At 43.7% G+C, this 14,809-nt stretch overlaps 1 protein-coding gene across 1 annotated transcript in view; it reads right to left on the minus strand.

Annotated features, from left to right (window-relative positions):
* Nucleotides 1–11,732: 11,732 nt before the first annotated feature.
* LOC125391646 (protein Cryzl2-like) overlaps nt 11,733–14,809 on the minus strand; it is a 38,497-nt gene continuing 35,420 nt past the window's right edge. Inside the window, exon 10 of the mRNA XM_048421097.3 lies at nt 11,733–13,524. Coding sequence (XP_048277054.1) covers nt 13,456–13,524 — 69 coding nt within the window. The 3' untranslated portion in view covers nt 11,733–13,455. The remainder of the gene's footprint in view (nt 13,525–14,809) is intronic.

Here is a 14,809-nt window from a genome sequence, read left to right on the forward strand (position 1 = left end):
CCTCTCTTTTGAGTGTCGTGGATACACCTTGTGACTTCCAGCATCTTCAGCAGGCTCGCAAGAAAAACTCACAACAGCAAATAACAAATATAAACATTTCTTCTCAAAAAGAACTTTAAACTCTATCCCTAAATGTCAGGTAATAATTAACGATGCACTATTTTAGTCATGTTTCTCCACAAGACTGAGACGAGGGATGGGTACATGTCCTGGCCTCCCTGGGAGCAATGGTCCATGGGAAGCCCAGGTTTAGAAACAAGGCAGCCAGTGTGATGGCCATATGTAGTTCTGAAGACACCTGACAGGCTGGGTGCCTGGCTCTCACTACCACTCTCCAGCTTCATTTACCTAAATCATTGGGTCTTTCTGGGCCTCAGTTTTCTTTATTTTATTTTTTAAAACAATCTTTTTATTTACATACCAATCTCAGTTCCCTCTCCTTCTACTCCTCCCACTCTCCCCACCTTCCTCCCCCACCCCCTATTCACTCCTCAAAGAGTTGACTCCCATGGGGAGTCAACAAAGTCTGTCACATCACTTTGGGGCAGGATCAAGGCCCTTCCCCCTGTATCTAGGCTGAGTAAGGTACCGTTCCATAGGGAATGAGCTCCAGACAGCCAGTTCATACACTAGGGATAAATACTGGTTCCACTGCCAGTGGCCCACAAACAACCCAAGTCACACAACTGTCAACCACATTCAGAGGGCCTAATTCAGTCCTATGAAGGTTCCCCAGCTGTCAGTCCTGAGTCAGTGAGCTCCCACTAGCTCGGGTCAGCTGTTTCTGTGGGTTTCCCCATCATGATCTTGACCCCTTTGCTCATATAATCCCTCCTCCTTCTCTTTGACCGGGCTCCAGGAGCTCGGCCCAGTGCTGAGCCGTGGACCTCCATCTGCCTCCATCACTTACCGGATGAAGGTTCTATGGTGACAGTTAAGGCAGTCATCAATCCGATTGCAGGGGAGGGGCAGTAAAGGCGCCCTCTCCACGACTGCTTAGATTCTTAGCAGTTTTCTTATCTCGTAAGTGGGGCTTACCAAAAGTCACCTCAAGAGTGGAGCATTACTCTGGAGTAACTGAATAACTTCAGGCAAAGCACCAAGAAACATGCCACAATGTGTGGCTCAAGTCTCTCACACAGTATTCGGTTATTTAGTGTTTGTCTAGTGCTAACAGTGTTGACAGCTTTGCACTGTATTTTCTATGTGTTTGTGTCATCCACCCAGAAGCTCTGTGTTATCTGTCTTTTCTATTGCAGATGAGAAAAACAGAAACTTGATCACCACTGAGTAGATAAGTGCTTTGTTCAAAGTCCCACCACTGGCAAGAAAACTGAAAGAGACTTTGAATGTAGGTCCAGTAAGGATCAAGAACTGTAATTCTTTTTTTTTTTTTCAAGACAGGGTTTCTCTGTAGCTTTGGGTTCTATCCTGAAACTCACTCTGTAGACCAGGCTCACCTCGAACTCACAGAGATGCTTGCCTCTGCCTCCCGTGTGCTGGGATCAAAGGCATGCACCACCACTGCCTGGCTAAGAGCTGTAATTCTTAATGGCTACTAGCTACCAGTTCAAAAGCACTGCTTATAGACTCACTCCCATGTTCAATCATGTACCCACTCATTCACCCACTGAGAGATGGGCCTGCAGAGATGAGTCGGGTAGACCAGCAGAAAGCCTTCATCGACCCTACATGCTACAGAAGGAGATGTAAAACAAAACAAAACAAAAACAAAGAATAGTCAATACAAATAGGCAACAGGTAATGTCAGATGGTGTTAGTGCTAAAAGACGGTGAGGAAGTCAGAAGATGAAGGGTCAGGGTGGGACAGCACGTTCCCTCGGGCAGAAGTCTCAGGGAATGCTTCTCCCAGAAGGAGAGATATACCCCGTGAGAGGTTTCCATGGTGAGACACAGGTGGAAGGGTCAAGACACAATGACTGAGAGTGCCGATGTCTGGAAATGGGATGGGAACGCCGCCATGGCAGAGTGAGAAGTCCAGAGATGCTAACGGGTGTTGCTTTGCAGCTGCGGGTTGTGAAACAGCCCCTCAGAGAACAGGAAAGTGACTTAGCTACAGCCAAGAGTCAGGAGGTGGCAGAGGATCCCAGAGGAGCTCTGGGTTTCTAAATTACCCAAGAATCCTGCTGGGTAGATCTATGCGGCACATTCTGGGACTGGCTGCTCAGATGCAGGGATAAGTGATAATAGGGATTTATCAAGTCTGGCCAGGCCTCTTATCCCAGGTGCCTGGGAGGTTGAGGTAGGAGGACAGACCTACCTAGGCTGCAGAGCAAGTTCAGCGCCAGCCTGGGTTGGGGATGTAGCTTCATGGTCGCATCCTTGTGTGGTGAATGCAAAGCTGAGGGTTCAGTCTCTCCAGTAAGTGAGAGACATTTGCCATGTCTGGGAGTTTTCCAGGTAAAAGCATGCGAGTTGAACTTGGACCCTGGACTCATGTTGGAAAGGGTGGATTCTGAGATACGAGGGTGGTTCTGAGTACATGGTGGACTGGTTAGGCTGAAGAAAAGAATGGTTGAAGTTGGGGTTTTGAAGGAATCAGGACAGAAGTGAGGAGGTGTAAATCAAATTGGGGTATCAGAAACTAACATTTCCACTGTGTGACTGAGTGGGAGAAGGGGGTATTGGGAATTTAGGAGGTTAGGGAACTGAGAGGCCAAAATGTGACTTGAATTATCTGTATCAGAGGGTTTCCAAATCTGGCTACATCATTCAGTGATCTGGGAGTACTTTAAAAACTCCGTGCCCTGGGGCTGGAGAAATAGTTGAATAGTTAGAAGTGGCTGCTCCTCCAGAGGACCCAGGTTTCATTCCCAGCACTCACATGGTGGTTTACAACTGTCTATTCCAATTTGCGGGATCTTTAGCCCTCTGCTGGCCTCCACGGCATCAGGCATGATGTGGTACGTAGTCATAGATGCAGACAAAATACCCATAAATAAATTTTTTTAAAAAAAAATGTAATAAATATGTGTCTTAGGGCAAGCAAGGTGGCCTAGCAGGTTAAGACTATTGCGTCCAGGCCTAAAAACCTGTAGAACCCACATGGCGGAAGGAACAAGCCAACTTCATGTTTCCTGCTACCCATTTGGGCACTGGAAACAGAGGAGGGGACATAAAAAGAGTGATACAGGATGCTGACCACTGGCTTCTACAAGCTCCCACATATATGTATATACACCCTAGTGCACACATACATATATCACACATAAACAATAACACACACACACAGAATTGCATAGAGATTAGAGGCTTGTAGTCGTATACTTAGGTAATCACCAATAAAACACAGCAGGACTGTGACCATAGTCCTTCATGGGACAGTGAAGAATCAGTTGTTATTTAGAGCCTGCCTTTTGTAGCATCATATGTCACTTAATGTCAAGGATATGTCCTGAGAAGTGCTTCTTTGGGTGATGTTGCTAAACCTACACTGTAGAAGTCACTCGCTGCAGCCTCCTGCCACAACCGGGCAATGTGGTAAACCTGAGCTGTGTGGTATGAAGCCGCTGCTGATCGTTCAGTCAAACCTTTGGTAAGTGGAAGGAACACTCTAAAATAACAGTAAGGAGTATGTGCGGTAGAGTGACGACGTAAGCCAGAAGCACAGGCATCTGTTAGCCGCCTGTGTAACTGTATGTGCTGTACTTTATTCAGCTGACATCACAGCGGGCTTGTTTAAATCATCATCACCACAAACACGTGAGTGACGCATTGTACTGTAATGATAGTTCCATGTCCACAAAGGCCCTACAGGAGCTTTTGACTCCATTACGTTACAGGAAAACTAAGACATTTGTGGTTCACCGTTGGCTGGAAGACCATTATGTGAAGCAGGGCTATATTTTATTTAGACTCTTAGGCAGCATGTTAATTTCCTGTGGCTTCCATAAACAAAGTAGCATAAACACAGAGGCTTCAAACTGTAAGAATTGTTTTCTCATTGCTCCAGAGCCAGAAGTTCCAAATCAAATGTTAGCCTTGCCCATCCTCCGTGTCTGCCTGGTTTTTCTTGGTTTATGGATGCATCACTCCAATTTTTGTCTTTGTCTTTATGTGGCCATCTTCCCACTGTGAGTGTGTGAGTGTGTGTGTGTGTGTGTGTTTCACCAATTGTGTTCTCACCAATTGAACAAAACACCACATGACACACAGACGGCAGCGCTCATGGTGGTGGGAGCTCCTCATACCTCTAGTGGTGGCTAATCAGGAAGCAGAGAAGGCTAGACAGGAAGCAAGGTTGGATCATACCCATCCAACTCTGTCCCTTTGGCCCTATCTTCATCAACTAGGCCCCAAAACCCTCACAAAACAGTACCACCAACTGAGGCTTTCACACTAAAACATATGAGACTATAGAATCCATTTCTCATTCCAACCAAAACTGTTTAAACCTCTCTTTCCCTAGAATACCTAATCTTAACTGGATTATATATACAAGTATATGTGTTCAAATAATGTTATATTCACAGGTTATAAAAGCTTATCTTGTCAACATATTCTTTATGTAGAACAATCCTACAAGGGGTCTGTGGATGGTGACTTAGGGACAGTTAGTAATGACATTCTTACAAAAAATACACTCTTTGGGCCTCGGTAAAATCTACGTGCCACCACAGCTAAAAGAGATAGCAGTGGGCTTTCTTTATAGACCTCAGTGTCCAAGCAGAGAAAAAAGTCTGAAAGGCAAAAAGACTGCTTTGAGGGGTCTGGGGGGTATCCTTCCCAAACATGCCTGTGGGAAGGGGAACAGCGCTGATTCAGGCAAAACCCACCCTCCCACCCTCGCTGTCTGTAAACAATTCAAACTTTCCTTTCAGGGCATGTCAGCGACATCTTCAAATACGCAAATAGCTCTTATTTGATGAGAAGCTACAAACTGACAAGATAATGAAAGCCTGAAAGATTTCCTGCTCCCCATTAGCAGAACATAGTGCACCTGGAGAGACGAAAGCAGAGAAAATGACCTGTGTTGTATACAAATCCCAAATTTAGTTAGATGGGCAATACGCTCTCTAGCGATCAATTATCAAGGATTAAGTGCCCATTCCTGTAACACTGACATGGAAAAAAACAAAATGTGCAACCTCGTCCTACAAGAATTTATGCACCAGAGGGGATGTGAAAAAATTAAGAGCCTATATGGAAGACTAACCATAGCTAAAAATCTTTCTGTAGCCAGGCGCACGCCTTTAGTCCCAGCACTCGGGAGACATAGGGAGGCAGATCCTCATGAGTTCAAGGTCAGCCTGATCACAAGGAGAGTTCCAGGACAGCCAGGGCTGGTATACAGAGATGCCCCATCTCAAAAAAAAAAAAATCCATCTGTATGATATAGACAGACCAACACAGAAGTTCAAAAACTAGAAATTATTGATCCCAAGTTTATCCAATTTTGGTACTTCTTTGGCCCCTACTCCACCAGCCTGGTTGGACTCTTTCCCTCAACTCTCTCTCCATGAGAGTCTAACATCTCTGTTTTACAAATGGAAAACCAGGATTCACAAGTCTGAAGTGATTCACCCAAGATCCGGTAACTCTTAAGTCGGGGAACTTTTGTCCTGAAATTCAGAGCTTTTTCTACACTACACTGAAGGATAAGGAGGGTTTAGAAAGGAAGGAGAAACAAGAAGAACATTTCGAGTATGGGAAACAGGATTAATATTTTATTACTACATTGAGCTCATTGGCTCCTGAGAGCCAGCTTATGTCCCCAGATGAGACGCCACTCCAGTCTCTTTCTTAAAATACCTGCTCTTAGACTATCTGGGTCAGTGAAAGAAGGATCACGGGGTCTCCTTGTGGCTATTTTTAACTTTTTAAAAAGGAATCTTTAAAGGAGAAGATAAAAATTAAGTCAGGAAATCTATTGTCTGAAAAGGAAGCCGTGAAGTAGGAAGTGGCAGGTGTTTCACCCTGACATGGGAGCTGCAGGGCGGACTGTATAGGGTCACTGGGGAAGCAGAGACAGGTGGGTCAGTGGACTAACCGGTCAGCCAGTTTAGCCTAATCAGAAAGTCCCATATCCTAACGACAGGTCCTGCCTCAGAAATCAGTGCAGAGCACGTGCACATCTGTCCATACACACCTGCACAGCACACACACATCTGGACACACATGGCGCGGGAGAATTATCTGTATTCTGTCAATCACGTATTTTAATAAAACACTGATTGGCCATGCAGGAAGTATAGGCGGCAATACCAGACAGGAAGTACAGGTGATGCAATGAGAACAGGAGAATTCTGGAAAGCAGGACGCTTCCTCTGCCATTCCTGCCCAGACCACCAAAGAAGCAACATGTAAGCTGACAGCTGTAAAAGGTACCAAGCCATATGGCTAATGTAGATAAGGATAATGGGGTAATATATGTTATAAGAGTTAACAAGAAGCCTGAGCTAATGGGCCAATCAGTTTATAATCTTATGAAGTCTTGTGTGTGATTTTCTTTGAGATATGCCAGCTGTGGGGTACTGGGCGGGACAGAAACCCCAACGAGCCGGCCTCCATGTTACACACACATGAAAATTCTAAATAATAAGTTAAATTGAGAAGTGACTCCCTAAGGTCACAGAGGTCATAACTGCAAGTAGGTTCTTTTAGCCCAAATCCTGTACATTCCACTCTCAGCAGGCCCACTTAGAATCCTGGTTTGGGCAAGAGTGTCAGACAGAGACAGGAAGCCTAATAAGCTCCCCATGATGCTTTCCTTCAATGGGCAATTTTGCCACATTATTTTAGGTTACTTTTATAATCCCCCATGACACTGACCTCTAATATTGTAAAGCTCTCTTTGATTGGATTTGGGTCCCAGCAAACTTGGAGAGTAATAAGATCTTTGTGCTCACTATGCCTGTGTAAAAAGAAGTACTATTTTTACTTTGCCCTAAAACTATTTCTTTAAAATGATTTAAAAAATCATTCCTAGTTTTATCCTCTGGCACTTAATAAGTTCATATTTTTATCCAATGATTTTCATTATTTCATAAATTTCAATCATGCTCTTTCTTAGCCTGTGGCTTTCCAGAATGAAGAGCCCTAATTCTTTTATCACCCCTCACTTTTAAAAAAATATGCTCTCTACACTCTTGATCAAATGAGATGTCCTTCTCTAGACCTTGACTGGCTCTGGGTATCTTTGAAGTACATCAAATCACCAGGCCCCCATCACTTTGCCTATTATTCTGTATAAAAGAGCACAATGGCTTCGACTAAGATGTAAAAATCTTTTTGAGACATTAAAAAAAAAATCAAGCAGTCCCTTTGCTCTGTGTCAATTCAGCATACACTGAAAAGGCTTACGTTTTCCTTTGACTCTGAAGGGAAGTTAAACAACCAGGTACAAGGCAGCCTTGTAATCCATTGTGGAAATGGCAACTTGAAAGCTCTCACCTACACCAGCTCATCTGACCCTCGCCTGAACCACAAGATGCAGAAGAAAACATACTATTATTCTTATGTTTCACAGGCAAAAAGTAAGAAGATGAATCTGGCCCAAGAACAAAGCTGGAGTTAGAGAGCTGGCCCCTGGCCCTCCAGGCAAGAAACAGTGTATTAGTCACTAGACAGAACAACCTTCTGTATAATTGCTTGTCACCTTAAATCCCAAGCGATCCCCTCTTAAGTTTCTTTTGGTGATCTTCAACAAAGTCCTGAAATAGTCTACAGTCCTATTAAAAGGAAAGATCCTCACAGTCCATACAACACGCTTCCTTTCTCACATCGTTGGGTAATCTCAGTCACACTGTGTGTCAGGACCACCTGCAGGCAAAAGACTCCTGAATTCGTATATCTAGACTACACTCCTCTCTTCAGAGCACCAACCAAATACTTAACAATCTTGGGTATCTCAATATGCACAGAACTTCATCTCAACTGTGCCCCTCTTCATTGCGCGAACCAAACTCTTTCATTGATCCTTCTATGAAACACATGTCCAGAAAGTTGGTGTCACCTTGACACTTCTTCCTTCCCTTCTGTGTCTATATCCAAGCCAATATCAAGTCCCTCCACTTTCATCTCCAGCATGGTTCTACATTATGGCCACATATCTCCTTCCCTACCATAACCAAAGAGCAGCAAGCTGCAGTGGTCCCTTATTTAAAATGGACTCCTCCCTGATCTGCTCCCCTTCAATCCCTCCCCTCTATAGCTGGTAGAAATCGAAAACATAATTCTGATCACATCTGCCTGCCCCATCCCCGCTAAAACACTTCAGTGGCATCCCATCATTCTTATGGTAAAGTCAAAATTCTCATAAATTGTCTTCATCAAGTCAATGTGTGCCCTAGTCCCTACTTGCAATACCATCTCACAAAGCTCACGGACATTTCTGGAGCTCCAACATAACACACCTACCTTCAGTTCATTTAGCTTCAACATAACACACCTACCTTCAGTTCATTTTGTTTTCATCAGCCACAGGGTCCTAGAATATTCCCTTCTCTACTGAAATTTCTAGAAGCCTCCATCTTTCAGCTAGATGCTTAAGAGGCTGTCATCAGAGACAAAGCCCTGCCCCCATTATACCTTACCTGACTCCAGTTCAGCGTTGTTGTGGCTTTCCATTTTATTTTGTCTGACTTGAGTCAGAGTCTCATTCTGTAGACCAGGCTGGCTTCGAACTTGGGGTGATCATTCTGTTTTTGACTCCCAAAAGTATGTGTGTGCCACCACACCAGGCTTGGTTTTGTTTTTTTGCTTGGCTTGACTATCTCCTCCACTGGATTTGTAGCCTTTGCCCATGCCAGTCTGCCCTGTGTAGTGCTGAGCACTTTGTCCATGATCCCCCAGCATGGAGAGAGTTCCAGAAACCAGTGCATGCCCATGCAGACCATGAGCGTAGCAATAAGCTCTGATGTTAAAAAGAACTGTAAGTATGGAGTCCAGCACAAAGACGACTTTGAAAAATCACTTCTATTTGATTTTCCTATAAAAACCTAGAAGGAAAACTTAAGAGGGAACAGCCTACTCCCCCACCCCAACTTATTGTTATTAAATCCAGGCAAGTAGGTGATAACCTCTTGATCCCTTCACTTGTTAAGTACCAACACATTTATCATCTTCATTATAACCCAGATAGAAAAAATCACTTTCTAGATTTACACATATACACAGGAAGGAACATTACCAAACACACTGGTGAGAGCTAGATAGCTTCACTCCACGGATCAGAGCAGAAAATCTCACTTTGGTTGTTGACCTTTTGTGTGGGTCAGTGTTGGAGACTGAACCCAAGACCTGACAAACGCTAAGTAATTAAAATGGCTCTGCCATGGCGCTACTTCCCCAGACTTTCACATTAGTCGGGAGAGACATGTGCAAGCAGACCAGTCCACCTTTACTGAAAAGGGACAGGCAGGGCCGTGGGAGTGATTTCTGCAGCAGCCAGCCTCTGAGGAAGAATTAGGAAGTCTATGAATATAGAATAAACACTGTCACTTGGAGACATATTGATTCTTTTTTCCTACTAATGGCTCAGATGGTGGAACCACCAAACAATGACTAAAATATGAGTCAGATGCTTTCAAATCAAATCATTTCAGTGAAGCAGGAAAACGGGCAAGCAGAGAGCAGGTCATTAGAGGCTCTAACCAATACCTGCGAAATCTGAAATCCATTCTCCGTAATGACTGCCTCTTCCCATCCAAATCATTTTGACATAAGTGAGCTGGGGACATTCAATCTTTACTGCTTGTGACACCCAGTGACCATCCAGGCTCCATGGAAAAGACAACTCCTGCTTGGAATGACACATTCTTTCCCAATTCTGATTCACCTTCCTTCTCTCTTCCAGGCACCATCCAGCATGTCTTCAGCAATGCCAAAGTGTTTGGGAAATGCTGAAGCTGCCCTCTGTGGTGGTTTAACAGAAAATCCCCCGCAAGGGAGTGGAGTCATTAGGAGATCTGGCTTTGCTGGAATAGGTTGGCCTTGTTGGAGGAAGTGTGTCACTGTGGGGGTGGGTTTTAAGGTTCCTATGCTCAAACTGTACCCAGTGAGACAGACCACTTCCTGTTGCTTGTGAGAGATATAGGATTCTTAGTTACCTCTTCAGTACCATGTCTGCCTGCATGTCACCATGCCCCACCATGATGATAATGGACTGAACCTCTGAACTGTAAGCCACCCCAAATAAATGTTTTCCTTTGTAAGAGTTGCTGTGGTCATGGTGTCTCTTCTCAGCAATAGAAACTCTAAGAAACCCTCAAAGTTGAGTTTCATGAGATTTGGGAAAACTCAACTTTCATTTAAGAATAAAATTAGCTACTGTGAAGATGAAGTTTAGGGAAATGGTCAAAGAAAAAAGTGTATCTTTGGAGGAACAGAAGTGCATAAAGCTCTAAGGAGGTGAGAATATACTGTACACAGCAGCACACGGCAGAGCCCCCTCTACCCACAACAGGCATGTGACCAATTCCCACAGCATCCTTTCTCTGCATCTCCTTCTAAATTCTTAATTGTTTCTTTAAATGTTCATCCTTATTTTATTTCATACTTATATTCTTTATTAAAAACAGTTTGAGGACAATTTTTGCATATGCATATAAAAGTGGTATATGTGTATGTGGTGTTTGTATTCACATGTGTGTGAACACACGTGTGTGAACACATTCAGTGTATGTTGTGAGTGTGGAAGCCCCACGTCAACACCATGTATCCTCAGTCTGTCTCTACTTCATATATTGAGGTAGAGTCTCTCACTGAACCTGGAGCGTCAGCTGTCACTGATCTCTGCCTCCCTGGCACTAAGATGACAGGTGGGCACCACAAATGCCTGGTTTCTATGGTTCTAGGGATCTGAACCCTAACCCTGTAAAGGCTTTGCCCATTGAGCCATACTTCTTGCCTCAAAGATGGCTATTTTGAAATGGTCTAAGATAGTTACCAGACAGCAAAACCTCTCGCCACATTTCTTGGCACAGAACCAAATTACTACACAGAAGGACCTACATGCACCCCTGTGTGTCAAGGCCAGTTTATATCCCATCAGACCCCTCTTTCTGACAATTATCACTCAAGCATCAGAAGAAACAGCATAACTGCTTCTCCTTCTACAAGGAAGGCTCACACGTTGGAAATGCATTTACGACCTCTGACCTACACGTGATCAGAGCCAAACATCAGGACAAGAGGGACTGCCTGGGAGCCTCAGCATCCCCTATCCAGTATGAGGGCAAGAGTATCGTAACATAGTGTGCACTGTTGGTGTGCGAGAGGACCAAAAGTCAAAGTTCAAAGTGAGGAGCCTATTGAAGGCCCGTTGCTTTGACAGCTAACATTCCAGTTTCAGTGAGTGACAGACCCTGCCTCAATGTAGGAAATGGAGAGAGACTGAAGAAGACATATGACTTTGACCTTCTCAATGTCCTCCATACTCACAACATACACTCCATGTGCACCCCCCACATGTGTGCCCATGCACATGTAAATACAAATGCATACATCACACTCATACATACATACACATGCAAAACATTATCTTCACAAGCATTTTGGAAAAGGATATAAGTATATAGTGGGGAAATCACAAATCAAACCATCGTAGCTCAAGAATTGTCGGCAGAATGTCCAGCACATAATGGCAGTGTAGGTCTCCCCCAACGTGCAGATGAAGACAGGGCAGCGGCTCCCACCCACTGAGTTCAGCACAACACCACTGCTCTCTCCCCTGAATCTATCAGTTTACTTAGAAGTAATAGTAACACATCTTTTTAAAAACTGATTTATTGTGGCAAAACATGCCTAACATTTACCATTTCAACCATTTTTAAAACAATTGAAAGTGCACACTTCGATAGTTCATTAGGATGGTCATTACTACCATGCATTTCCATAGATTTTGTTTCATTTTCCCAACCCGAAACTTCAAATGCCCTAAGTAACTTCCTAATTCCCCCAGAAAGGGGTGTCAGGTTTACCAGAATCTATTTCAAGAGGGCTCCTGACAGCCACCTACTTTATGTCTTGTTGAATTGGACAGTTCCAATGTATGCACAGTTATACAATACATATGCAATACAATATATATTATATATGTGATATATATACTAATATATATATATACCAGTATGCATATGTACACATTCATTTGTTAAGAGGCATTTGGGTTGTTTCCATGGCAACATATTCTTAAATATTCCCCCAATTTAAGACTCTAGATAAATTAAATGGTAGAAGGATAGGAAATCAATATTCAGACATGATACTCTCAAGAACTTATATCTCAAGAACTTGTAACTTGTCTGGAAAGAAGAGAAAGTGGAAGGAACCAGCATTCACTAACAGATTACCATTGCTATGTGCTTTGCCCAATTACCTCATGTACTGACTGGCTACAGAAACTCTGAGAGACAGATATTGTAACAGTCACTTTGCAGCAGTGGATGCCGGCCTTCCTAATGCTGCAACACTTTAATATACTCCTCATGGTGTGGTGACCTCCAACTAGAAAATTATTTTCCTTCCTACTTCATGACTATAAATTTATTGCTGTTATGAATCATAATGTAAATATCTGACATGCAAGATATGTGACCCCCAGGGGGTCACAACCCACAGGTTGAGAACCACTGATTTACAGCAAGAAAAGCAAAATGCCAATCACTTGAGTCACCATCCTGCAGCAGGGAGGGTGGGATTCAAACCCACATCTTAAATTCAGAAGCCTGTGTTCCTTCCACTACACATGTGTCCCCGTGATTCAAGGGGAACGTGATAAATCCTGGGGGAGGAGTCAGGAAGGCAGCAGCAGCAGCAGAGAGGAACACATTCCTGAAAATGCAGGCAGATGGAAAAGACCAGGCCTACAGATCAGAAAGGCCTTAGAGGTGGAGGAGAGGAAACCACAGGAATGGAGCACAGGGCGGGATCAGCAGAGGCACACTTGGGCACTGCGGGAGTGTGGAGATGAAGGTGGAAGAGTGGGAAGGGACGAGTCAGTCACAATGCAGTATCTGCTCAAGGAGTCTGAGCTCCACAGCATAGAAAATGCTGAGACACTGAGACGAGACACAGTCAGAGCTGATTCAGGGAGATGATAATGTGAAACACAGATGAAGGGAATGAGAGAGTACAGCCATAGGAAAAGCCAGTCAGACATGAGACATAATCAGAATAGAAAAGGAGGTGTGGAGGCACAGGGACAACTACGGGGTGGGGGAGACAACAGACTTGGTGGCTGAAACACTGATTTAGGTGAGCATCCATCCTGCCCGGATTTCCTGAGACATGTTCTCCTTGTAGAATTAGTAATCGTACGTTTTGCTCTCAGAAAGAGCAGAATTTGGGCAAGAACCTCTGTGATCACACTGATTATGAGCAGAGACAAAGGGAACTGTCACCAAGATGTGACACCTGGGTCAGTCAAGAAGACAGTGCCCTTTAAAATGCAGGAGGGAGATCAGATCCCGAGTCTGCTGCCTGGGTGAGGATTTACTTTAGAGAGAGGAGCACCTTGCCTGTGGACCTGCGTTGTGTCACATGAAGGAAGGCCTCGTTGACCTGAAAGGAATCCAAAAATGGAATGTGATCAGACTTATTTCAACGAATATCTGTCAGACGGCCAATTGTTAAAATACTACTCTTGAAATAATATCAAAGCATTAAGCTGCATCTCTATGAACTTTATACAATTATGCAACACTAAGCCACTACAAATGCAAAGGAATACAATACTATTTAAGAATAACCGATCCATAGAATTTCTCCCCATCTAAGCTTATGATTTTCAGGGTTATAGACACATAAGTGCCCGCAGACAGAAAGCTCACTGGCAGGTCCTTATTCGACTGGAAGAATTTTGTACCAGCTTTTGAAAGAATGATACCCCCGCAAGAAGAATCAATACTTTAATTTCTAAAATTGTTGTTGTCGGTTTATTAAAATTAACCAGTTCCTCTACAACTAAAATTATAGCATATCACAAATCCTACTTTCAGCAATACAAGGTTATAAGGCAAATTATAAGCAGTCACAGTAATGAAAGCAATGTGACACTGGCAGGAAACAGATCGATGGAATGCAATAAAGGGCCCCAAAACAGAGCCACACGCAGTCAACTGATCTTTAACAGGAGTAAAGCAGCTCAATGCAGCACACAGAATGCTTACAACAAACAGCCCTGGGGAAGCTGGGTCAACAAAAAGTGATACAGGCATTCACAAAAATTACCTCAAGCCAGTTCATAAATTTAAATGTAAAATGCAAACTATAAGATGTCCAGGAGACAACACTGGAAAGAATCTAGTTTACTTTGGGTTTCACAGCAGATTTTTGGATACAGCACCAAAAGCACCATCCATAAGGGAATTATTAATAAATAAACTTTATTAAAATTAAGAATGCCGAGGCTGGCAAAATGGCCCCACAGGTAAGGGTGTGTACTATACAAGCCTGGTGACCTGGGTTTAATCCCCAGAACCCACATAAAAGTAGAAGAAGAGAATTGACTCCACAAAGCTGTCCTCTGACCTCCACATGTGCACTGTGATACAGGCACCCACACACTTAAAAATAATAACTTTTCAGTTAAAGTATGTGGGACCACAGAGATAGTTCAGTCAATAAAGCATGTGAACCTGAGTTAGACTCCCTGAACCCACATAAAGAGTTTCATGTGTTCCTGTGACCCCAGCTAGGGAGGCAGTGACAGGAGGATCCCAGCACTCACCGGCAATCAGTCTAGCCACATCGGTGAGCTCCATGTTCGATGAGAGACTCTGCCTCAAAAGCCAAGGTAGAGAGTAAAACGAGAAGTCACCTGGCATCCACCTCTTACCTCCACATG

The sequence above is a fragment of the Myodes glareolus genome, chromosome 5 (assembly GCF_982192425.1).
Source record: "Myodes glareolus chromosome 5, mMyoGla1.1, whole genome shotgun sequence".
NCBI lineage: Eukaryota > Metazoa > Chordata > Mammalia > Rodentia > Cricetidae > Myodes > Myodes glareolus.